General features: G+C 40.6%; 4 protein-coding genes and 1 long non-coding RNA gene across 6 annotated transcripts; 3 read left to right on the top strand and 2 right to left on the bottom strand.

Moving 5' to 3' along the window:
• Positions 1-326: 326 nt before the first annotated feature.
• Positions 327-2,786, bottom strand: hint1 (histidine triad nucleotide binding protein 1). Its single transcript, XM_050071178.1, has 3 exons — positions 2,627-2,786; positions 781-885; positions 327-631 (listed from the first exon to the last, which is right to left on the bottom strand). The coding sequence occupies exons 1-3, from the start codon at positions 2,735-2,737 to the stop codon at positions 467-469; spliced, it is 381 nt and encodes a 126-aa protein (XP_049927135.1). The 5' UTR covers positions 2,738-2,786; the 3' UTR covers positions 327-466.
• Positions 2,787-2,846: 60 nt separating this feature from the next.
• lyrm7 (LYR motif containing 7) lies at positions 2,847-5,031 on the top strand. The gene is made up of 5 exons (XM_050071243.1): positions 2,847-2,905; positions 3,129-3,201; positions 3,741-3,811; positions 4,394-4,475; positions 4,587-5,031. The coding sequence occupies exons 1-5, from the start codon at positions 2,888-2,890 to the stop codon at positions 4,655-4,657; spliced, it is 315 nt and encodes a 104-aa protein (XP_049927200.1). The 5' UTR covers positions 2,847-2,887; the 3' UTR covers positions 4,658-5,031.
• An 816-nt stretch (positions 5,032-5,847) lies between these two features.
• Positions 5,848-11,847, top strand: dync2li1 (dynein, cytoplasmic 2, light intermediate chain 1). The gene is made up of 13 exons (XM_050071241.1): positions 5,848-5,963; positions 6,057-6,180; positions 6,303-6,337; positions 6,990-7,059; positions 7,363-7,451; positions 7,657-7,855; positions 8,118-8,186; positions 8,382-8,459; positions 8,626-8,705; positions 9,079-9,149; positions 9,289-9,386; positions 9,579-9,671; positions 11,712-11,847. Exons 1-13 carry the CDS (start codon positions 5,950-5,952, stop codon positions 11,772-11,774), a joined length of 1,083 nt encoding a protein of 360 aa, XP_049927198.1. The 5' UTR covers positions 5,848-5,949; the 3' UTR covers positions 11,775-11,847.
• abcg5 (ATP-binding cassette, sub-family G (WHITE), member 5) lies at positions 11,824-25,108 on the bottom strand. Its single transcript, XM_050071240.1, has 14 exons — positions 24,927-25,108; positions 24,548-24,669; positions 24,200-24,336; positions 22,400-22,498; positions 21,512-21,644; positions 20,335-20,474; positions 19,005-19,134; positions 18,643-18,856; positions 18,192-18,397; positions 14,489-14,627; positions 14,216-14,289; positions 13,802-13,913; positions 13,092-13,204; positions 11,824-12,786 (listed from the first exon to the last, which is right to left on the bottom strand). The coding sequence occupies exons 1-14, from the start codon at positions 25,106-25,108 to the stop codon at positions 12,602-12,604; spliced, it is 1,986 nt and encodes a 661-aa protein (XP_049927197.1). The 3' UTR covers positions 11,824-12,601.
• Positions 20,483-21,635, top strand: LOC126406763 (uncharacterized). Of its 2 annotated transcripts, XR_007571739.1 has the most exons (4): positions 20,483-20,655; positions 20,863-20,964; positions 21,093-21,197; positions 21,501-21,635. It is a non-coding gene; the product is annotated as an uncharacterized LOC126406763 (long non-coding RNA). The 2 variants fall into 2 exon arrangements; XR_007571738.1 differs by having other exon boundaries at positions 20,483-20,964.
• Positions 25,109-25,227: the final 119 nt, after the last annotated feature.

Raw genomic sequence — 25,227 nt, 5'->3', positions numbered from 1 at the left:
TGCACACAGACTATTAATGTGGTATTACATTTTTAATGATGTAAGTACCAGTGAGCATATTCAAACTGCAGCATCAGCGAATTGCTGTGCTTAGTATAAAGGATGTGACACCTTGGCAAGCACATGGTAATGGATGACAGAGTGTGTCTCGCTAATGGAAAACTATATAGTGCAATACTGTCTCTGACTGCGGAGAACATGCTGTACACAGACCTGTGATTCCCATCATCAACTGCAGTGATCAGACTCCTCCTCCACCTCTGTCTTTAGCTTACATGCTTGCAAAGAGCACTGAGATTTTAGATAAAGACAAACAAGACTCTCTCTGATGTTGTGAAATGTGTTTTATTATCATTGATGAATTCCCAGGTTTTGTTTGACTCTTAATTCACATGACTACAGTAGTGGTTACAAGAGAACACATGTGAACACTGATGGCAGGGTGGTCTGTGTCGGGTGATGGGAGTTAGCCAGGGGGCCATTTCATCATACGTCCACCCAGGACGTGGAGGTGGATGTGATAGACCGACTGGCCTCCGTCTGGCCCATCATTGATGACAATCCTGTAGCCTTTGGTCAGGCCCGCATCTTTAGCACACTTCCTTGCAACTATCATCATGTGGCCCAACAACTACGAGACAGAGAGAAAGATAATACGTACATGTTAGTTTAAGCATGAGCAGTGACTGTCCAGATGAGCATTGAGTTGTGTAAAGGGCTCCATCTAGTGGTCGCTGACAGTCATGTTACGGTAAAGGTATATCACACAGTCATACTTACTGCAGCATCATCGTCCTCCGCTTGTGACAGCTGAACAATTGGCTTTTTTGGGACGACAAGGATGTGAGTGGGAGCTTGAGGAGCAACATCAGGGAAGGCCACACACTGAAACACAGCAGAGCAAATTAAGGCGGAGAATTTAACCTGTGCAGACATCTGAGGCGTTTGTTTCATCAGGGGTGTCCAAATGGTGTTGAATGGGTGTCAGCTGCTTCTCGCATCACATGGGTTATTTAAAGAAATCACGTAAAATAAGGTGTAAACTTCACACCAAGTAACCAGAAAATTAGAATCATCTATATGATATATTGCAATAAATGCTACACCAATTTGTTTCGTGACTTCTACTTTATTTTAATCCACTTTAGCAAAGATGTTTCTGACATGTTATCCACCTCATTTACTAAACACATTAGGGCTGCACAATAAAAAATAAAAATAAATCATATGGCAATTACTTTGACAGATATTGCGATTGGGGAATGAGTCACCATTTTTGTGGGAGTGGTAATTTTAGCTTTATGATTGTTTGCTGGGGTCTGTTCCAAACAAGTGTGTTCCCTTTGGTCTGAAATATGATTTGTAGTCCGAGGCCTCTCTGTAGCACCACAGTGCCTCATTTACAAGGGTATGTTGTGACACAGTTCATCTTGAGCTCCTGCATTTTGGATATTGTGATTTTGGTAACATTTATGATTAAGTGTGCAGCCCGAATACATACATGGAAACACTCTGCAGCATGAATGTTATAGCATGATGGGTAAACCTCACTGTAGTGTGCAAGAGACATGGCAGTGTTGCAAAGAAATGAAAAATTATTCCAGCTGAAATGACCTCATGAATTCCTGGTAATCACATATCTGCCTAGATACGGCTATTTTAAAATGTGCTACTGTCCATGACTGACATCATGCAGATTTACTGTACTTTGGTATCTTTATTGTATGTTGCATTTGAGGTCTCAAAGATGCCTCATTTTAAAAATCAGGGACTCAGTCTTGGCTTATTATATGTGAAGTGTTGAGTAGTTCAAAAATGTAGAGAGCCTGTCAGGGAAGAGTGAGCCAAGAATAAACACAGAGGTAAAACTATACCAACTGCCTATTAATTGTTTTAATCGCGGTGCATACAGACCAGACAAAGCAGTGAAGCCTGTTTGACAGGTCTGGTGTATTCTGATGGGAATCATAGGTGTTACCTTCTGTCTGGCTTTAACACGGGCAGCGTCACATTTTGAGGGTTTTATTTGTGATAATAATCGACAGATGCTGATTTTTTTTTATCCAAATCACTGCAACAGAAACATACGGGTGTCTGCAGTCTGCTGGAGGAGCAGCCAGACAAGTGGACTTTGCCATCATACCTTGGTGGAAAGCCAGTTGTGTGCACATGCCCAGTGGCAGCAACTGTAACATGAGCAATGATTTACAACATGCAGAACAAAAACTAAACTGAGCCTGTCAGATCTTTTTACTGCTTTAATCGTGATCAGGTTCACTGCCAAGTTTTGACATGTAAGGAATTTGCTTCAGTAATTTGGTGCAAGAGAGCATAAAACTCAAGCCAGGAAGGATGAATATAGAATGGAAAAATGTATCATAAAAATATGAAAAATCTGTATTATGTATCTGCATTAAAAATGGAAGAGCTGTGTGCAGGAGTATGCACACTATGACCAGTGAATATGCAAAAGTTCAAAAGCAAAAGCAAAAGTCTAAATATTCACATAAGCACAGTGCAGTAGCAGTTTCTGCAGAGCTAGCACGGAGCTAACGTTAGCTAAACGTCACCACCGTGATTTTCTGCATCAAAACGGTGTTAATAAGTGAAGGTATTTAATGTTTACCTGATCGTCTTCATAGAGGAAATTGGCAGGAATCTCTTTACGAACAATTTTTCCAAATATTGTGTCTCCTCCCGGCTTGGCAGCCTGCGCTTTCGCTGTTTCATCAGCCATGTTGGCGCAGATGAGCAGCCTGTCTGCGCCGCTTTTGGCTCTGTCAAACCACAGCGAGCGCTTATTGGCTACAAAAACGCGTCATCGTAAAGTCGGCACTGATTGGTCTGTGGTACTTCCCCAAACCGGAAGTGAGCAAAAGAAGCCAAGATGGGGACTCGTTTGAAGGTGAGGAGGGGATATGATTATGTTTTATGAAAAATAACGTAAAAACAATCACGTTTCCTTTTTGTTTCTTTGGCTGGTGTAATCTTAAAAACACACATTTGCTTGTTTTAGGAGGTAGATCGCTAAACAGCTGTATTTTGTTAGTATCCACAGCTGTTTCAGATCAAGTAACAACTGTTAAGGTCCTGATGTTGCTAAAAGATGAATGTCTGTGTACATGCAGGTCCTGAGCACGTTTAAAGCGCTGCACAGAACACGGATGGCTGTATTCAAAGATGATGACAGAGCACTGACAGGTGAGTTATGTAAAACATCTGTGGCTCTATATTATACACACCAGCCACATTATTAGGTACACCTTGCTAATACCAGGTTGGACCCGTTTTGCCTTCAGAGCTGCCTTAATTCTTGGTGTCATAGATTCAACAAGGTGCTGGAAACATTCCTCAGAGATTTTGGTCCATATTGACATGATAGTATCACGTGGCTGCAGATATGCTCTCTTGTTTGGACCATCCTCTGTAAACTCTAGAGATGGGTGTTATAGTGTGTGAAACTTTCTGAAAAAAACAACCATGCCACGTTCAAAGTCACTTAAATCACCTTTCTTTCCCATTCTGATGCTCGGTTTGAACTTCAGCAGGTCGTCTTCACCATGTCTACATGCCTACATGCATTGAGTTGCTGCCACATGACAGGCTGATTAGCTATTTGCGTTAACAAGCAGTTGAACAGGTGTACCTAATAAAGTGGCTGGTGAGTGGATACCAAACAGTAGATAACTTAATGTATGCTCTGCAGTATCAAATGCATAACTGCTTTTATTTCTACAAAGCTGCAAGATTAAAGATCAATGAGGAGTTCCGGAAAAACAAAAATGAAACATCAGAAGAAAACATTAACAAGGTAGAGTGAACCTGCAACACACTGTGACATGGTTTGTTCATGTGTATATATATATATATATATATGTGTGTGTGTGTGTGTGTGTGTGTTTTTCATTTGGCTGTTCCTTATCTGTTGTGCATTTAAATAAGTGTGTGAATATGCAACTGTATGCAGTCATTTTTGCGCTGGAGTTATGGATTGGTTACAAAATAGATCTCCCATGCACAGATCCAGAGGCCTAAGGGGTAAAGAGGCTCCCATACCAGAGAGACCAATAACATTCTGCTCCAAATCCTGATCCAAGGCCTTTTTATATTGAATATCTGCAGATACAAAGTTCAATCCAATATTTATTTCATTAAAATTGTCCTAAATAATTCAGCTAGGACTTAAAAAGCAACTCCAGCGTCATCGTATTCTGAAGTTTAGCTGCAGTTTTCAAGCACAGCAGCACTTAAGATCTATATTTAACCTGCAAGGGATGCTAAACAAAGGGGGTGCTGCAATATACTTAGAGAAGGACTTTTGATTGTTTGTGCCCGGTTGCCAATTGTCTCATACAGTAATCCATTAATGCTCATTCCCCTTCTGCTTTCACAGATGATCAAAATGGGCTCAGATGTGGAAATTGTTCTCCGAGAGTCTGTGCTACAAATGGAACACGTTGGAGATAAGAAACTCTGTATGTTATGTTCCTCTCCTCCTGTCTTGTTCTTAAAAAATGCTCCCATGTTTGAAAGTAATTTCCAAATAATATGCACTGATTACATTTATCTCTGTCTCTGCTTCTCAGTGCTTCGACCCAGAGAGAGCCATATGCTAGAAAATGTGCCCTATTGTGACCAGCCCAGGAAGAAGTCATGATGGATGGATGTTTTTCATCAAAAAAAAAGAGACTCGCGATCATCCGGTACCATCCATCTGCATTTTAAAGAATTTAACCCAAAACAACATTTGAGGTTGTTCAAGATCTCTGGAACTGAGAACATTTTAAAGATCATTGCTGCATGGAGAAACGCCTTTGTTTGATTCACTGAAGATCTCTGCTGTAAACTGGAACCGTCATTTCATGTACAGTATTTTGACAAATGTAATATAAATGTGTTTTCATTTAATTTGGGGGTCTTCTGCCTAGTTGTCAGTAGCTTATGATTCAGCTGAACTAGGGGTGAATGTTACTTTGCTGCTGCTGAAAATGTTTAAATGTGCTTTGATTAAAGGGGAATATTCTCACACTGTTTTGGTTTTAATTTATTGGTCAAACCAGTAAAAATGATGGATGGATCTAACATGACCACAACTCCCCAGAAAATGCATGACTGCAATAGCTGTCAGTGTTTCGTAGAATCAATGAGAACATTATATTGGATTGATTTCTTTGTATTTGCCTCTATGTGAAATGTATCAGCAAATATTATAGAAGTGAACTTATCGCCTACTTCCAAGGCACATGGAGAAGATAGAAAAATCAAAGATATAGAAACTCTAGGAACACTTGTAGTTTTTAGAACAACTTCATTGCAGGACCAAAATATTTTCATCAAAGGCTACAAGCTGAAATTCTTTGGTCATGCAATAAAGTTGTTCTAAACACTGAAAATGTTGCAGGAGTTTCTGCACCTTAAATGTGTCAGCCATGGAGTTGTGACAAAGAAGAAGGGTGAGATTTTGTCTTATTTTAAGACATGTTTGGCGTACAACAGATAGTGGAACAAACCAAAGGATAGAAAGTAATCACATAGCATTTTTTCTTTTCATGGGACCCATGAAAAGGCTAAAAACTGCTGAGATTTAACATTTTTAAATGTGTTTTGTGTCCCCAGAATTCTGTACATGGACATATATTGTAGTCTTTAGTCTTTACAAAAGAGATAAAACATTAAACATTATAAATTATGTTTATAAAAGTGAACTATAATAGTCTAAGTTCTTTAACTAGATCCTTAAAAGTCTTAATCTGTTCTGATGTAGGCAGTTTTCAGCTTGACTGTCTCAATGAAGGCACTATATTTCCCACAATGCCTATCAAGAGCACAACTTCCTACGTCATCTAAATGCGCCGTTGCTCTGGCAACGCTAAAGACGGTTGCCTTCGCTTGTAGCCGTTTAGCTAGCTAGCTTCTCAAGCTGTCAAACTTTGTCAAACTTCAAATTTGATGCCCAAAATAAGGTGAGAACAGATTATAATATTTTTGTAACGTTTTTAAGAAATGGCGGCACGTCTTTCAAGAACAAAATGTCGCTTTTGTCTTGTGTTTGTTAGCTCCGACACGCTATGGGAGCAGGCTGCGGCGGAGGTGCACAGTCGGGAGACTGACGGTGGGGAGGAGGACGGAGGAGAGACGGTCAGCGAGAGGACCGTGTTTCTGATGGGCAGCAAGGCTGGGGTGTGTTTACCGTCGTGTCAGACCTCACTACAGCTACATGTTTTGATTTCCAGTGCTCTTGTCTTGATATTAGCTAGCACAATTGCTACATAAAGTCGTAGCTCACCTTTGCTTTTTTTCAGGGTAAAACGTCCATTCTTCTCAGATGCCTCGACAGGTGAGTCTGTGCGGGGTCTAGGTAATCAACTCTCACCTTAAAATGATCAAACCTAGACTCATTGATAAAGCAGATCTGTATGCAGATTAATGATGAAGAGGCAGGTCACCTAAAACACAATATAATACGCCAAAATATTGCTTTGAGCATGGGTGTTCATCCTCAGCCGTTAGGAACAGATGTGTAATTTATAATCTAAAGTCCACTTAATAGCTCTCAAAGCTTGCAGCTGCATCTCACAGGTGATGACATGTCACAAATTGACACCTGAGCAAACTCCATCTGATAAAAAACACAGCAAGATTAGGCTGGATGCACCAGGAGCCAGTTATTCTACACATGAAGCCTGGAGACAAGCAAACAAAAAGATCACTATGACGCAGTTAAAGCAACAGAAACAAAAGCCAACTCCCTCCATCTGTATCTTACAGTTATAGTTCATTTCAGCACAGCGTCTGTCTCCTATGACGTGTTTAGTCCTTTTATAAAAGACAAAAACTGATTCCAGACAAACAGATTGTTATGCAGATTGGCATCATTAACTCAAATGATGCATTCTCTGTTATTAACTTAACCCACTCTCTGTATTCAGGTCTAACTTGACTTTTCCAGTTGCAAAGGATGATCCTAACACTGTTTTTTGATCCATCAGGGACGAGCCATCCAAGCCAACCTTGGCACTGGAGTACACTTTTGGCAGACGGGCTCGAGGACATAACACAGTAAGGACACCCTGTTTGTGTTGGATACTTTGGAAAAATGGGATAAAGACAAACTGATGATGAGCCCTATATGCTGTGATCTTTGTCAAACCATGTATTTTTTATTTAGATTGATAAGGAGGAGCTATGTGAAAAGTTAACATTTGCAAAGAGCTACAAAAGACTGAATTCACTCACCACAACTTCCCGTACAAGGTGCACAATGCACCAGGCTCACTGTGAAAGCCCGTGGATTTTCTGTTACTCCAGTAAATACGTTGCAGAATGCTGCTGCTGAAATGTAGAATGTGTGTCCTCTTTCAGCCCAAAGACATAGCCCACCTGTGGGAGCTGGGAGGAGGGACCTCACTGTCAGACTTGGTCCAGATCCCCATCACTCCTGTCAGCATTAGGTAGGTCACTTACACACACAGGTCACTCTTGTCTCTTTGGAAGTTGACTGTCTTGAAGCAAGGAGCAGTGTTTGACATGTTCTGAATGTGAATATTATATGGTTTGCACATCAGCGTCATGCCAGTAAAGGATGTTTTCACCTTCACCGACACCTTCTGTTACATATCCTGCAAGAGCACATGGTCCTTCATGTCTTCTCTCCAGGTCTCTCTCCGTCATCCTCGTTCTGGACCTGTCTAAACCCAACGCCCTGTGGGGCACCATGGAGAAGCTGCTGCAGGCGGCACAAGCTCAGCTGGAGAAAGTCTCTTCCCAGGCACAACAAGCACAGAAGGCCAAACCTGGAGCCAAACACCAGACACCAGTCCACTCAGCAGCACGCGTTTTACCCAAGGACTATCCTGTAAGACCTCAGCTCATTACACTCGCCATTATGTCAGCATAATATTTTCTTCAGTCCAGGGTAACATATAGCACCATTTTTGAAATGCATGAACTACCTGAGGTATGAATAAGTCAACAAATCTCACCTCACAGTGTGGACAAAGTCAAAAAGACATGTGAAAGGCTTTTTTATAGATGAAAGGTGATGAATTTTTTTGTCCAGAGCAGAACAAAGATATTAGATGACATGTATCCTGAGTTAACTGTGACTCTGCCAACAGGACAGAGAGCTGATCAGTCCCTTTCCTGTTCCTTTGCTCATCATCGGCAGCAAGTATGACGTCTTTCAGGTAAAACACACGCTTCAACCTTTACTTTGGTCTCATGGCAACTAAATGACATACTGTGCGTTCTTTGACATTTCAAATGCTTGTTATTTGTGTGACATAAAAGTCTTTTAGGCAGAGAGGTTGTTAAAAGGTTTGCTGTGTCGCAGTCACAGTTACATTGGTGTAACCAAGAGTTTTCTTCGGTCTTTGTTGCAGGAATTTGACTCTGACAAAAGGAAAGTGGTCAGTAAAACACTGCGCTTTGTTGCCCACTACTTCGCAGCCTCCCTTATTGTAAGTGTGCCTTCACTATACAGTATATAGCATTTAACTTTTGATTTAAACATACAGCAATTTGCACCTTTTGCTTTCTTATTGTTGAATCCCTCCATTTTATTTACTGTTGCTGTTCCACTTATTCCATTTTTCTCTCTGTTCCTGTTTCTAATCTTTCCATCAGTTCACGAGCATCAAGTCAGAGAGCTTGATGTCAAAAACCAAGAGCTTCTTCTCCCACCTGGCTTTCGGTCTGGACAGAGGGTGAGGAGGTTAACACACAGAACTGCACACCATCTTGTACTGGACAAGGACAGCCATTTTTATTTATTGAAAACACAATTACTTTATGTTATCACTAATACTTTGTAGTTTTCTCAGTTGAATTTCCCATTTATACTTTACCAGGACTATAAGATATTGAATAATATACAGCACATTGTCTCAAACATTTTGGGCCCATGATATGTTCTCTCTTTACAAAAGCTTTTTAAGACACAACTCAAAATTGATTATATACTGTAGAGATGAGGAGTAAATGTATTTCAAACAAAAATAAATTATTGTATATGTCACTGTACTATTGATTTATTGATTTGTTTTAGTCTTATTTTGTCTTCTGTTTTAATAACATCAGGAAAACTGTGTCCTCTGACTCCACCAAGCCTCTCATCATTCCCGCAGGCTCTGACTCCTTCAGTCAAATAGGTGAGCACAACGCCGCTCAGTGGCCAAAAGCAGTAATGCATGTAAATGGTATTAAACGAGCCATCTTCTGCCTTGACATTTGATGAAGTGCACAGGATTGTGTGATATTGTGTTGAAAATAATGTATGTATTACTTTAGGTTCCCCTCCTTCTACTGATGTAGACATTACATCTCTGCATGCCAAGAACCCAAAGGACCTCTGGAAGAAGGTCTACGAGCGTGTCTTCCCTCAAGAGGTAGTTCAGTCAGCGATGGCACTTTTGTCTTTATCTGTATCTTAAAGTGCAGCTGATTTAGCCTCTGATATTAACATGCTTGTATTCACAGCATTCCTTCTTATGAATATGTATGTTTACATGATGCATGACCTCTGTAAACTGTCCATGTGTAATGCATTTTTGTCCATTTAACTGTCTTTGTCTTTGTAGAATACCAGTGAGCAGAGGGAACTAAAGGATCCAGCCAAGGACCCACAGTACAGTGAGCCTCAGATTGATGCCATGAGAGCACAGAAAGATCAGGTAACACATCTTAAACAAACACACGCTTGCTTTATATTACTTTACAGCTGTACAGTTGTGAATACTGTGGCAAAGCACGTCTATCTTTGTCCTACTGTAATCAGTGCCGTGACTCATCTGATGACAGTATGATAATCAATCAATGTTCTTCGGATATTCACTTATCTGTGCTTTGTGACCCTGACATTTGACCTCCTGGTGATGAGGAACAACTAATGAGGAAGATAACAGATTTTAAAAAACATTAAGGGTAATGAAGAAGAGTAGTATCGACGATGCAGCGTTACATTTTAGTTGATTAAAAGGTTATATTTAATAAGAGCGCAGACGGTGACATTTTGATCAGCATTTTAATAATGGTTATTTATAACATTTTATTTTATATGTAAAATATGTAATAGAGACACAGAATCAGTTGTTGCCTTTCCACTACCCAAGCTAAGCTAAATTAAATACGAGAATTAAAGAAGAAGAATTCACACTTCATCAGATCGATTGAAGACTGTCCCATGCACTCTGCTCCATGCCTGTCTCAAACAAGGCTAATGCTCCAGAGTACCCTTGTGTCCTGTAGTAACCTGTATGTAGCAGTGTCTCTGTCACTGTCTCATTAACAGGCTGTTATATATCCTGCTGTTATAACCTCAGAGATCAGTAGACAGGTGCCACTGTGGCACTTGAACTGCAGTAACCTGTCGAAGTCACAGCGCTGTTATCGCTGATTAACTCACCTGATGCCAGTCATTTTGCTCTGACATTGGACGGCACATAATGTAATTAGTGTGGGTAACCAATAAGAGCGATAGGGTAAAGGTTTATTCCAACAGAGTACTTGTATACAGGGAAGGTTTTTTCCACATATTCGACATGTACAAATATATTGTGTATATATTGTAAATAGTCTTGTTGTGTGTACAGTTTCTTTAGTGCCTTGCTTTTTTATATACATTTTTTATCTATTTTTATCCCAGAAAGATATGTACATATATTCATATATACATATACTGTATCTACATATTTTCTATTTTTTAATCTTTACATATGTTTTTTTTGTTTTTTGTTTTTTATCCAAGTTGTCACGCTCCATTTTCTGTCTGTGCTTTGAGCTGCCGTGACATGTGAATTTCCCAAGTGTGGGATTAATAAAGTTTATCTTATCTTTATCTTATCTTATTTTTTTTTGAAGGCCAATTTGCATTTCAGGACACTCACCTCATAACTCCTTCTGTATGTGTTATTTGTGTCACAGAGCGAAACATCTGTTTTCTCAAAGATAAATTCCCACTGTTTTGTAGAAAACCATAAGGACCTTTAACAGCAAGTGCTGCAGTTTTATAAGGCATTTCGAGAATCCCCAAAGACTCTTCTGTCTACCTGGATCACCGAAAATATTGAAATCACACTGTGTGTATCCTCGAGGTCTCATAAATGTGATGAATTCAGTTCCTTCCTTCAAAATTTAATTCCTGCTTGTTAACATTTATATTTAGTAGCGGACTGTCTTCTTCTTTTCTGCATTTGCTGGCACACTGCTGTTTATATCAGCACATTATCTCACTGGTATGATCATTAGCAGGAATGTACCTATCTAACTATGTTATACCAAGTAAGTAACATCAAAAAATAACCTAGAAGAGCGAAGAAATTAAAAAATTATTACTGCATTCAATGCAAAATGCCAAGATCTGACAGAGGTTGTCAACATTTCTGTCAAATCTGAGTTCTTCATCACATGGAGCAGCCTGCAAATCTGCTTTTCCAATTCTAGACCAATTGGAGGAAACAGAAAAAAAAGCCCAGGTATCCTGCCTGGCTCATGATACAGCCTGTAGTGCTCATCTAAATGTATTCCATGTCATAAACACAATGCTATCTGTGCCCTATACCTACATTTATATGTAGATATAGGGCACAGGTATACATATATATTCATGAGTGCAGGCATTTGTATTTATAGTGTGTGTCTGTGCAACTGCCTGACATTTTTGTACAGTAAGTGTTTTTTTCTTCTTCCCTCTTTCTGTCTGCATCTGTTTTCAGGAGTTGGAGCAGTATAAGAGGAACGCAGCTAAGTCATGGAAAGGACTGGAGCTTGACACATGAGAGACAATCAGCTTCATGGTCACACACACACATACACCACATATTCATGTAAATACAATATACACTTTATTTATTTCCTTTTCATAATGAAAGTACTTGTGTACTCATGATGAAAATGTGTTCTAAAAATAAACATTTTTACAATAAGCATCACTTTCTATTAATGATACACTACAATCACAATATTTAAACAAAAATGTAATACATGTGCTTAAAACGTGGATATTGTTCTGGTACTCGATACACAGCAGTCCATCATTCAATTCTGAATCAAACTGGTGACTTGTAGTTTAATCTGTAGTTTATATTTACTACTTTGTATATACTTTTATATAAAAATAATTAATTAGTCATCAGTGCAAATATTTGTTCCAGTCAGAAACTGCATATTGAAACTGTGCAGGATCTGTGCGGTCCATCTCAGGCGTTGTTTGAGTTTAATCAAGCAGCAGCTTAATTACGATGCTTTTAGTAGAAGGACCACTCAGGTGTTTAGCTGTCATATCGGGTCAGTGGCTGCATCCCAGTGGACACAGATGAACCCTGCTGTACTGCACACCTTACAGCAACAAAAGCTCTTTGTACTTTAATCATTGTTCTGAACTATATAATACTTAATTCTGTGAAACTTTAAGGTAAGTGTTCACACAGAGATGTTCCTTGAATGTTGGTGGAATGGGTGCAAACATGTTAGCAGGAGCCACAAGACTCATCTTCCCAGACTAATGTCATATTGTTCTCTAAATCTGTTTTAGATCTTCACAACCAAACTCAGTTTAGCTCCCGGTTTACACAGAAGAGTTCCCCACAAATGTGCATCTGTGGTTTTAGTGACGCGCAAGCTTGTCCCTGATCTTGAAGCTGATCATGCCCAGCAGCAGGAGAGCAGGGAGGAAGGAGTAGAGGAGAACAAAGTCTAGTGTGTATCGGGACAGAGCGCCAGGATAGCCCTCATCAATGACCTGGTTGCCCTGAGTGACCATACAGGCTCCTGGTAAAGGTTTGGGATTATCTGCAACAACACAACACACCAGAGAGAGAGAGTTAGCAATTTGTGTGTTTGCCAACAGGTGTCCTTGAACTCTGAACTCATTCAATTACATATGGTTCCCAGTGTCCTCTTCACCTAACCCTAAGGCCAAGTACTTTAACTTTTACAACATCAAACACTGATAAAAAACTGTTTACACATTTTTTTTTAAATTTGCTTCTCATAATAGGAACAAATAAAGATTGAGAGCTATAAATATTGTCTGGCCCCTTTCATTCTCAGGGAAGGTCGACACAGAGGATGGTCCCATGGTAAAAACAACTCACTGCATGTGAAGTTGAGTCCGTGGAACTCGGTGACTATGAGCAGCTCGCAGCTGTACTTCTGGAAGGTCAGGTAGCTGAGCCACTGGAAGACCTCCGGCATCTGCTGGGTGCTTCTGTTGAGAGGAAGAGGAGAGGAAGGTGTGTCACTGATAGCATATGTCTAATATCGTCATCTACAAATCACACAATGTGTTTGGCATGACTTAAAGTTTGAGTTTATTTTGTACAGCACCTTTCATACAGGTTAATGCAGATTAAAGCGCTTTACAGATGACTGACAAGTCGATAATAAGACAGTACAAGTGTAGACAAACAGCAAGAAGACAAACATTTAATAATTTGAGACCAATGCATGCGAGACAATAAGTAAAAACCATAATAGCAGTAAAACAGGGTGAAATAAAAACTATATTGCAGAAATATATTCAGTCGATTTTAGATACAAGAAAAAATGTCAGTAAATTTTTTAAAGCTAATAATAATAAAAAATAATAATTAAATTTAAAAAAATATATTAAAAATAAAAGCTTGACAAAAACCCCCAAAATAAAACAGATTAAGAAAACAAATTAAAAAAAAAAAACAATGAAAAGAGGGATGAAAAATATGATTAATACTATTAATAATGATTATAATAATAAAGATAATAGTAAAATAAAAGATATAATCAAAGAAAAAGAAAAAAGATTAAAAAACATTTGGTGTCTCACCTTAGGAAGCCAGATCCCACCAAGATCCCTGCAATATTGAGCAGAGCCACTCCTGTGTTGACCATGTTAGGGTCCTGGACGACTCCTAATAACACCACAGTCAACAACTCACCTGAGGAAAAAACATATGTTAATATTCACAACTAAAGGACATAAACAGTGGAAACATGACATTAAAGGATTAAACACATTTGTAGGCTCAACACTGATGTTTCCTAAGTACTTAATATTTAAAGTCTATTAACTGATAATGAAGACAGACATTTTAAGGGTTAGACGATATGAAACATGGAGATAAGAAGACCAACATGTCCCTTAAACCCTCCGCTTTGAAGAAAAAGGAGCATTGGAGTTTGTCCATGTAAGTGATCTTGTCCAAAAGTGATATTTTTCCCTTTAATCTTATCAGCTCACCCACAATATGTGGCACCAGGACCACAGCAGAATAACACAGGAAGCGCAGGCTGTCAGGGTGCATCCCCACCGTCCTGAGAGGAACAGGGACAGAAACATAGAAGAGTCCGTGCTGAGAGAAGTTGAGTTTAAGTTGAGGGTGCAGATACATAACATGAGATCCATTAGATCTTTGAGAGAGGCTGAATGTGAATGTGCAGCTTGCATCCTACACACACACTGTATTATGCCCTGTAGCGCACACACACACACACACACATATTTCCTACACACCAGTAAAGGAAGGAGGTGAAGATGAAAACACTCAGGATGCTGAAAGGCAGGATGTGGAAGATGTAGGCCAAGAACATTTGCCATTTGCTGTACAGACCATCCTGACTCTCCTGATCGCTGATGGCTCGCAGCGCCGGGACTGTTGAGAGAAGCAGAGAGAGTAGATAATCTGATGAGTTCAAGTTTAAGGTCAAGTGTAGTTTATAGTCACACACATGGAAGTACAATGTACATTCGGAGCAATGAAATGCTTCCCATCAAGCTTTAAAAATGCTAGAAACTGGCAAACTTGCTTGATTGTTAAAGTAATTAGAGTAAATTCAGGTTATAAAGACCAGAGAAAAGTACTTTTTCACCATCCCATTCAGGATTAGTATTTTATACTTCAAATCACTAAAATTTGATGGAGCGATCATGTTGTTAAATCTTGATTTTGACAAAAGATGCGTTGTGAAATGAATAATGCATGCTACTCTGTCCCATCACTAAAACCACTCCCATGCAGACCGTTGGACCAAAGCCTGTTCCAAGAAGCCAGATTACAGATTTTTCCTTGATATGTTAGTGGAGTAAAACTCAAATCTGGCTGTGTGCCATCAGTCCATGAGCCAGATGTGCAGACGTTCTTGGTTTTATTCAGCAAAGTTATCCAGACAACTCAGTAACCTCGCTCCTATCAGTCTTTATCTGTGATAGTCAAGGTCACTCCCTCCGGCTGTTTGGGTGCTTATAGAGTCCTTTTGATTACCTGTTAACTCTAGTGTGGCCACTGCTCAGCCCAGTGTTTTATCACATCTCTTATCTTCAGTATCTGTGACAGCCAGAGCCCTAAAGCTAAGATTTTAGACTCAGCTGATAAGTGAGGGAAGACAGTGAAGAGATAATCACCCCGTATAGCCAATATCCTTCCCTGCTGATTGTCTGGATCATCTTTTAAAGTGGAAACACAACTTTTATCCTTGTGGGTTTCCAAGGGGTGTTGTTGGAGTCGCTGGAAACATATGCCACACTGCATTTTGTTTTCCACAGTTACATCAGCCCTGTTTCCATCAAGCAGTACGGTACAGTACAGTTGGTACGGTACCGTCCCCATGTTTGGTCCCCCCTCTGTTGGGGTACCTAGCACACAGATCTGGTACTAAAAGGTGGAGCTGTGAACACTGCAGTCTGATTGGTCAGTAGAGGACGGTCACTCTGCTCAGGGCTGAGTTGTGTCTGGTTTTGAGGCTCATGTAACCACTGTTCATACTGTGGAGAGTTTTATTAGTAAACTGTAACTATAAAATGAAAGGATGTTTTGCTGCCTCTCACAGCAGCTGGAGTCTGAGAAAAAATAACTTCATTCACTGGGCCGACTGCCGGCAACTTTTAAGGTGGAACATTTTTATGTTACTCAATGCACGAGTTGACGACGTGAATCCATCAGCACACCTTAAATTTCACTGTGACAACTTTGACCATCACTTTAGACAACTTTGACCATCACTTTAGTTTTTATATGACACACACTTTTAGTAACGAGTGGATCTTCAAGGGTTTAAAAATATATAACAATTTCGACTGAGTTATGTGAACTGTCTGTATCTCAGTCCTCACTGTGAGAAAAAATAAAGCGTAGCGTTGTTCCTGTGGGCTCCGACAACACTAAACCCCTGAGCTTGCCTGAGAAGGACTAAATGCACAAACCCGCTGTTTTTAAATACCCCATGGAGAGAGACTCTCACTGCAGCCTGTTTTATTTTGTTCTGAAAATGTTGGCGTGCAGCCTCGTTCTGTGGACAATAAACGAGGTGCAGACTGATAAAGGAGGAACAGTGAGTGCTGGACGGAGCAGTGAGTGACAACAACCCCGCCCACATTTATGAGTGGGTACCATGTCTGAAGGGTTACTGTTGGTTCCAAAGGTACCATACTGAAAGTGTTTGGTGGAAACAGGGCTTTTGATTCTTCCACCATCTGCCTTTTCCTCTGCTGGAGAGAGCAGCTACAAAGAAGTTACGCTGATACTCTTTGGAAACTGGGGATGACTACTGGGGAAAATAAAAGTGCTATTCTCTGCCACTTCTGTGCTGTAAATCCAGCCTTCATTTACTGGGACATCTTACCCGGTATATGGAGAACCAGTCTAAACACAGATGGTGTCATTATGCAATCAACATTTCTTTTATAATGATTAAACAAAAAGTGTCTGCTCCTCCTTTAATATTCACCAATGTAGATGCTATTAAAGCCTTAATATCTATTGCCTAAACATTTTTAAAATGTATTAAACCATCTTTAACCTTTATTTAACTAGGAAATTCTGTATTCTGTATCTTAGCTGCAAAAATGCCAGATCAGAAACAAGGTTCACCAAACTCTTATCATTCATCACACAGGTCCTAATACCTGTTTGTTTGTCTGTGTTTGAGGTTACCTGGAGTCACAGCAGCTGCTATAAATACTAACCATGAACTTGTTCAACACGGAGAGAAAAGAGAAACAAATACGCATAGAGACAGATAATATAGATAGTATAGGTAGTGTAGGTCTGTGGGTGAGAGGGCAGCTGGTTGACTGAGCTCTAAGTGGAGGAAAGGTTATTCTTCCCCTGAAGGAACTGTGCATCTCTAACAGCAAATAACAAAAGGTCACACATATGTGAACTTTATGCAATTGTTCTTCAATTTGTTTTGTTTTTTATTAGGTTTTTGCTTGTGAATTTTTAATTGCACTGTAATTTTTAATTGACCCCAGGAAGAATAGTCACTACTGAGGCAGTGACTAATGGGGATCTACAATAAACAAACAATAAACAAACTCCTGAAATGAAATCTACTCTAATAGATTTTGTTTGATGTTGCCACATTTGTGATGACAGCCAACTGCAGCTTTAATCTATAACTCTAATTTAACTTACAAATCTTAATCTTTCCCTCTGACCTACGAGAGACGCTGAAAGTACATCAAGTCTCTTCGGGCACTTTCACCGAGCAAAAATCCAAGCTAGACTTTCCGCATTTCTGCTGAAGGGAACAAAAATACTGCAGACAGCAGACCCCTTTCACCTACTGAACAGGAGATAAGCGAGCTTACACAGCCGAGATAAAGACGCTTCAAACATGCTGTTCAACAAAGACAGTACATCACTTTTATTCGGGTGATAGACCACACGCACTTCAGAATTTCCCTGAAGTCATTGTAACCACCTCATGTAGATATTTATTGGGTGATGTTATCAGACACAGATGGAATAAAATGTCACCCACGCATTATGTAATGGTGAAACATGGTTACAACTTGATTTATGTTTTGTCTTTTGCCCTGGATGTTCCAGTTAAAATCCGAGTATGTTATTAAACTGCAAAACTGAGAGCCAAGAACTGAATAACAGTTTTAGTCATTTTTAAGTCAGAGCTGCTTCATAATAATGTTTAGGTTTAGTTTTTGAATAACAAACCCTCTGTAAAAAACAACAACCTTGTTTTTTTTAGGTTATTGTTTGAGAAACAGTTTCTGCCCACTTTCAGTTTCCACTTTTTTCAAGTCTGATACCTCTTTATTTAGGGGAGTGTATACAGTATATGAGTGCTACTTGAAATTTAGCAGTGCACAACAATATATGTGTCATTTTTAATTAGAAAGTATTGTAAAAAATCAAAAACCTGGAATTAAGCGTATCTCCCACTCCTTTGTACAGGTGTATGGTGTTGGTGGAACTCACAGAGGGCTACAGCGTTCAGCATGCCGGTGTAGGGCGAAGCACCAATGCTCTGATAGATGATGCCGATGCGGTCCTGTATAGCACCCTTGTTGACGTCGTTGTCTAAATGCATCACGAAGAAGGCCACAAAGAGACCGTAGATCAGGTTCTGCGACAGACGCATCAGAACACCCATCCTGTCTCTGGACAGGTTTCTTACTGTTCGCCTGCACACAAAAACACACACAAAGGCATACATGAGAGGGGCTGACAATAACCAGTTAAAGATAAGGCAATCAGATATCAGGAGGAAACAGGAAATGGCTATGAGGATGATCAAACAGAGAGGGGTACAGTTAGACCTAGAAGAAAAACTTTTTGACTGTGACAAAGTACAGAAATGATTATGTGCATTAATCTGTTCAAGAATGTCTACAGACAGGAGATGGCCGAAAACTCGCTCAGCGCTGACCTGAGCAGAACTTCCAGTTTGGCGGCACCACTCGGCGACTCTTTGCTCTTAAAGGGGATTGCTGGCTTGTCTGCCCGCTGCAGGCTCTGCTCCACTTTTCCCAGCATGCTCTGGTAGATGGCAGACCTCTGGTAGGATGAAGTGATCTCGTGCATGCGACTGAAGGTGGCTGCCTCCCTCTGACTGTTGCGTGTGTCCACTGAGGTGAAGTCAACTGTTTGGCATCACAGGAAGGTGAATATATTTTACTTTAATTCTTTTAGATATTAAATGTCCTCAAGACGTACGTATGCTGTATTTATCTCTGTTTCTAAAGAGGCTATAATGTAAATATATGGTACAGGATCACAGTGTAAAGTTACCATAGATGTCAAAGGGGTTGCAGTACTCTGGACACTCATATCCACACTGGCTGAAGAAGTCCACCATCTCCTCTGGCTGCCCACAGAACACCAGCTCTCCACAACTCATTATAGCTATCCTGCTGAACACCTGGGACACACACACACACACATACAGGGACACACACCAACAAATAGTTTCATTCACCAGCCGATCGAATGGTGACACGTGATATTCTGTCTTGGTTGAAAATGGTGTGTGTTTAAAGGTGCTGTATGAAACTCTGGAGAAACATAGTTGATTGTTGAGACTCATTCCCAGGTCGTCAAATATTAACGCTTTTAGTTTTTAGGTCCGACTGCCAGCCCAAAGCGTTGGTGTTTGACGATCTGGGAATGAGACTCAATGATCAACTTTCTTTCTTCAGGTTTACATACAGCACCTTTAAGGGACAATTTTTAATTCTCAAACAACACTTGAATGCCCACATGTGCACTGAAATAATTTTTGATCGCTGTAATTGTTTCTCCTGTCCGTAATTACAGAGAAGAGATTTTTCTTAATGTGATTGAGCTTTATCTTAGCTCATTCATTCATCCTGTTAGGGGTCACAGGGGGGCTGGAGCCTATCCCAGCTGACACTGGGTGAGAGGCAGGGTACACCCTGGACAGGTCACCAGACTATCACAGGACTGACACATAGAGACAGACAACCATTCACACTCACATTCACACCTACAGACAATTTAGAGTCACCAGTTAACCTGCATGTCTTTGGACTGTGGGAGGAAGCTGGAGCACCTGGAGGAAACCCACACTGACATGGGGAGAACATGTGTACCCCGCCTCTCACCCATTGTCAGCTGGGATAGGCTCCAGCCCCCCTGTGACCCTGAACAGGATAAGCGGTTACGGAAAATGAATGAATGATAATTCTGATTTAAGAGATGGAAGTCAAAATCCACAACCTTTCTTCTGAGTAAAAACTACTTCTTAAGTTCAGATAAAGTTATGATGAGGCCTCACAGAGTGGGACAATGTTTCTAACGCTTCACTACAGCTCAAGATGGAAACTGTAGAAACAAAGAGAGGAAGTAACAAACCTCTCAGGTTTTAACTTTGGAAGATAACGTCTTGATTTGACTAACAAAAGGACGGCTGTGGTCCTCCATCACTTTCATTAAAACCACATCAGAAAGTTGCCAGTGTGGACAGAAGGAACGATTAAGCAACCAAAAAACTGTTTCTATGTACATATAAGACTTGAAATAATGTGAATCTGCCCTTTAAACAAAGTTTCAGTCTGTTAGTCACTCTGTCTCCTTTTCTTCAGTTTATCTAGATACTCACTCTGAAGAGCTCGGAGCGTGGTTGGTGGATGGTTACTATGACGATACGGTTCCTCCTGGCCAGCTCTGCCAGCAGCACCACAATCTGATTGGCGGTCATGCTGTCCAGCCCGGTGGTCGGCTCGTCCAATAGGATCACCCCTGCAATGACATCATCCCAATGACATCATCACCCTCAGGCAGTCTTGTCGCATCATCGAAGCTTCGAGAACAAGAGAAAGGCAGGACAATAACTTTTTTCTTCGTTTAAGTTGGAAACTTTTAAATGTACTTTTTGTTGCTGCAGGACTCTCGGCGGGGCCAACTTAACTCGTCAAGATAAGTGAGTTCTTTTTTTTTTTTTAGTTAATTACTCTAATTAGGACAATTAAAAGATTGCCTCTTTGCATTATGAAAGCAGAGTGGAATTAGCAGATGCTTTAATTGTGAGATTAATTCATTTCCTGGTTGATTGGAGAGGCAGCGAATGGGAACTCCTCATTACTCTGTGTGTGACTGTGTGTGTGCGTGTGTGTGTGTCCGTGGGCAGTCTAATCCTGAATGAGGACTGAGACCCTTCATCGTCCCTGGAGGACTGCAGACCTGATAAACCACACCTGGGATGAGCACCGGCACACTCACACACACAGAGGTGGGTCTCTGCTCATTCCCTCCGTGGTGTGATAACCCAGTCTTTCATTACTCCTCTCCATCTCTCCCTCTGTCCCTTTCTCTGTCCTTTCCTTATTCCTCTCTTACTTAGATCCCTTTGTTTTTCAGCGTGGACTTCTAAAACTCTTCGGGGAGAGATGGGTCTTGTGGTGAACTTTCTTCTGTTCTCAGGATGGCGCAGTCCTGCCTCCAGTCCCAGTTGCTTCCAACAGTGTATGAATGAAATATCATGTGTTACGTGCAATAACTTACCTAACAGAGTGTGCAACACATTAGGGACATCTTTCTTATATTGTGTCACAACCCATTTTATATAATCCTCGTCCCATGTGCCTGAAAGCTTTAAAAGAAATCACCTCTAATGCCTCAGTTTATCTGCTCTGCATCTCCTCATTTCGTTACGAATTTAAGGGATAATGGCTTTTACCTCGATTCACCTCATCATCGTGATTTAAATTTGCAGCAATAGCACCCTTTGGAAGTTTGTGATATACAGATAAGATTTATATTTCCCAGAGGGTACCCACGTGGGTCCTGAAGCAGCTGGCTGGCAATGGAGACCCTCCTCCTCTCGCCCCCAGAGATCCCCGGGAACACACGGCCTCCGATAACACTGTGGGCCACGTGACTGAGACTCAGCTCGGCCATCACCGCAGACACCTGCACAGGAGCCAGAGGTCAAGGGTCAGGTGACAAGAGAATTACTACTATTATTAACAAGGCAGTTGACAGTCGCCTACTGTAGTTAGTGCACTTATTATCTTTCTACCGTTTTACATGCACCAACCGTATCACCACGCAGAAGGAAGCGTGCATCTACTACTAGCCCACCTAGCACCACTGAGCAAGCTAACATTACAACTCATTTGAGGAGGACGTCATTAATGTTTACATGTCGTGCTGTCACAAGCACAAACCTCTCGTCCATGAGTAGATGCACGCTTCACGTAGTGATATGGTTGCTGGGTGTAGTTTGGTAAAAAGAAAATAGTTCCTACATGAAACTGCTCACAACAAGGTCTGTGGATTATCTTGAGTTACCAGGTCAAGAATTCAGGAAAGAGACATTGCTGTTGAGTTTTTCAGATGTATTATTATGGCGCTCTGAGCACCACAAGCTGAGTGTTAGTTCCATTATAATCAAGAGAAGGCAGACATCTCTATGGCTGACATCTCCAACACTCGGCACCTCACACCAAAACAATCTAGACTGATGAATAGCACTACATGCAAGAGAAAAAATATGTAATCAACCTTTAAATTTAGGTTGGGCATCCCTACATGTGTGAATGAGTCATCCCCTCTGGTTCTCCATTTGTCTGCTTTTTGTACTTTCTCTAGACGGGAGAAGTGCTAAGTATAAGTTAAAGAAAGCTGATAGAGTGGACAGAGCAGCAGAGACTCTTAGAAGTCACCTTCTTCTTGATGGCTTCGGCCGAGTGTTTCCGCAGGGCCAGCTGAGCTGTGTAGGTCAGAGTCTCCTCCACTGTCAGATAACTCAACAAGTTATCACTCTGGAGACAAAGACACAAAGACAGAGTGAAAAAAAGAGGGGAAAGAAATGGCAAGAAATAAGTAAGAGATGTTTGCTCTTATGGATCTTTCATACATACTGAGGAAATGTAACATCGCTTCCTCATGTTTTAAACACAAGAGAGATGAGTAAATGCAAAATACACTGCTGCACATACGTCGATCACCTCTTTTTACCTCTTGTGTGTTTGTCTGTATTCAAACTACAGTGTATCTTGAGACTTGTCACTGCCATGATTTGCTGTAAAATCCATGTCGTACACTCTTAGCAACACAAACGTGTAGATTTCAGAGTATTTATCTTCAGTATCTTTGCTGCACATCCATACAGGACACATACAACAGTATACTGAATATTTGTATGTTCATATATGCCAGCTGGAAAGATATATGCACACACACACATACACACATTTATTGCTTGAACCTGCTGCCTGCCTCAATTAACACGTGGCGCCTCCCAATCCCACTTCTCCTTAGTCTCTCATCTGAATGACTTTAATATCAGGAGCTCATATCACCTCCTCATCTACAGCTTAGCAGGGGAAGTTAATGACGAGGCTTAGAGAGCAGACGGGGGGGTTTTGCTATCAGCCAGAAGAGGGAGATGATTTGAAAGGAAGCAAGGCCAGTCTTAAGCCAGTGTTTTTAATTCAGGCTTTGGATACACTTGAGCACCTCTCATTGAGAGATTAAGTGTATGAGGAGGCCAGTGAGGGCCTTGAGTTAATTTCATCCAGAGGCCGGGGCAACCTTTTCAGGAGTTTTCGCAAAATGGTGTACATTCATTCAGTTTGTGGTTTTGTATTTATGGTGGTGAAACACAGGCAACTTAAATGTATAAAATCTGTCTGCATGTAGACACTCACATGTGACGCTGTAGGGCAAAGGTTAACCTGATGTCTGTGTGTGATGAGAACTAGGGCAAAGTGAAATGTGTATCAAGTCTTAAGTCTTTGCACTCAAGCCCCAAGTCCTGAAGTTTGAGTTTCAAGTCCTAAACAAGTCCCAATGCCATTTTAACTACAGAGTAATAATATATTAAACTTACAAAAATCATGAATGAGTTCATTTTTTGTTGACCTCTACATAGTTTTTGAATGCAAACAAAATTATCCTTGATATCTTTTTTTCAGCTGGGGCTCAGTAACGTAATGTTGATTCTTCATGGTTCTCTCCTGCAACTTGACTTGACAACTTGACGCTGTTGGATTGGTTCAAACTAAGTGGATTTGGGAATAATGTTGACTTTTAGGGAATAAATAGCGTTAACATTAATTGAATCAGGAAATGGATTTACTCCTCACAGTTTTTAAACAACATACTTTTTAATCTTTTGGCTTGGAGGAAGTTATCAAGTATATTCAAGTCAGAAGTCCAAGTGAAGTCATGAGTCATTGGTGTTAAAGTCCAAGTCAAGTTGCAAGTCTTTTTGATTTTGTCAAGTCGCGTCTAAGGTCATTAAATTTGATACTCGAGTCTGACTTGAATCCAAGCACGTCAGCAGTTACACGCTGCAGCAAAATACAGTATTTTATCATATTTTGTTTTCAGATTATTTAGTACGTTTTTGTTTGAGAGTGCTGAAGGCCTGGTTTGAAACATCTAGAACGATATATTGAAGTATTGAGATCACAGTACACTGATTGTGTGTTTATACTGTGCACGTGTCTGTGTGTTACCTGCAGCACATAGGAGAAGCAGTCCTGGTACTCTTCTCTCTTCAGTTTCATGCCGTTAACGAAGATGTCACCCAACAGTGTACCGCAGTTTCCAATCCTCCCTGAGACAGCATCCAAGAGTGTGGTCTTCCCTGAGCCTTTACAAGGCAAAACACACGCACACACACACACACGGATACTTAAGTACATACAGTAAAAAGAAGACAGGATATGAACATTTTTGTTTGCTGCAGGAGGACATTTCCCCATTCTCACACTCTAGTCTTAATCAGTTAATTAGACCTTCAACCTGATGTAATTATTTGTTTAGTTTGAACACTTTGTCTTTGGACTGAGCTAAGTGCGAACCTGAGTTGCCCAGTATGCCCATGATCTCCCCACTGTCTACATGGAAGGAGACATCATTGAGGATCTGACGAGTCCATCGCTTCCTGTAGGAGGGCAAGTCCCACCATGGACCCACACGCTCACTGGAACACACACACACACACACACACACACACACACACACATCATTTGATCTGACAATACATGTGTTCAACAGTTATTAGTGTGTTTTATTTCACACTACATAGACAAAAAGCTGCAAGTTCTCATGTGTTACAAGTTAAATTTATTCTTCTTATTAGAAATGAGATGAAATTAAAGATAATTTAAATCAAACCTGAATGCATAAGATAAAATATTATCTGTATAAAGTCAGTCGTCCTGTTTCTGCAGCTTTTACCTGACTGTGTAGGAGATCTTGCTGACACTGAGACAACAGGAGGGCTCCGATCGCTCCTCTCCGCCGTCCCTCCACACATCCCTCTTCACCTCCGACACAAACTTGAAGGACTCATTAACTTTGGTCTCGCTCTCTGGCGTCATCGCCTGCACTGAATAAAGTTTGTTCATGTCTCCGGCCATTCTGCTGCTACTCCAAACAACAACTGTGAGTCGAGTCCGTCTCAGATCAGTTTGTTCATGTCCACACGACTAATAAACAGCGTGTGAAGCTCTCAAGTCGAGTCGTCTCGCAGGCCCAG

Source organism: Epinephelus moara, chromosome 19 (genome assembly GCF_006386435.1).
Source record: "Epinephelus moara isolate mb chromosome 19, YSFRI_EMoa_1.0, whole genome shotgun sequence".
NCBI lineage: Eukaryota > Metazoa > Chordata > Actinopteri > Perciformes > Serranidae > Epinephelus > Epinephelus moara.
This window is presented reverse-complemented; position numbering and strand designations above follow the sequence as displayed.

Bases quoted from the DNA above. Each gene is read 5' to 3' on its own strand.
- hint1 (XM_050071178.1), bottom strand. From the start codon at position 2,737: ATGGCTGATGAAACAGCGAAAGCGCAGGCTGCCAAGCCGGGAGGAGAC. The intron at 886-2,626 runs GTAAACATTAAA...GCTGTGTTTCAG, and splicing joins TCCTCTATGAAGACGATCAG to TGTGTGGCCTTCCCTGATGT. The intron at 632-780 runs GTAAGTATGACT...TCTGTCTCGTAG, and splicing joins CGGAGGACGATGATGCTGCA to TTGTTGGGCCACATGATGAT.
- lyrm7 (XM_050071243.1), top strand. The intron at 3,202-3,740 runs GTGAGTTATGTA...ATTTCTACAAAG, and splicing joins TGATGACAGAGCACTGACAG to CTGCAAGATTAAAGATCAAT. The intron at 3,812-4,393 runs GTAGAGTGAACC...CTGCTTTCACAG, and splicing joins CAGAAGAAAACATTAACAAG to ATGATCAAAATGGGCTCAGA.
- dync2li1 (XM_050071241.1), top strand. The intron at 7,856-8,117 runs GTAAGACCTCAG...CTCTGCCAACAG, and splicing joins TTTTACCCAAGGACTATCCT to GACAGAGAGCTGATCAGTCC. The intron at 9,387-9,578 runs GTAGTTCAGTCA...TTGTCTTTGTAG, and splicing joins AGCGTGTCTTCCCTCAAGAG to AATACCAGTGAGCAGAGGGA.
- abcg5 (XM_050071240.1), bottom strand. From the start codon at position 25,108: ATGGCCGGAGACATGAACAAACTTTATTCAGTGCAGGCGATGACGCCA. The intron at 20,475-21,511 runs GTGGGTACCCTC...ATGTCATTGCAG, and splicing joins CCAGCTGCTTCAGGACCCAC to GGGTGATCCTATTGGACGAG. The intron at 13,205-13,801 runs GTGAGACACCAA...TCCTCTCAACAG, and splicing joins GTGGGATCTGGCTTCCTAAG to AAGCACCCAGCAGATGCCGG.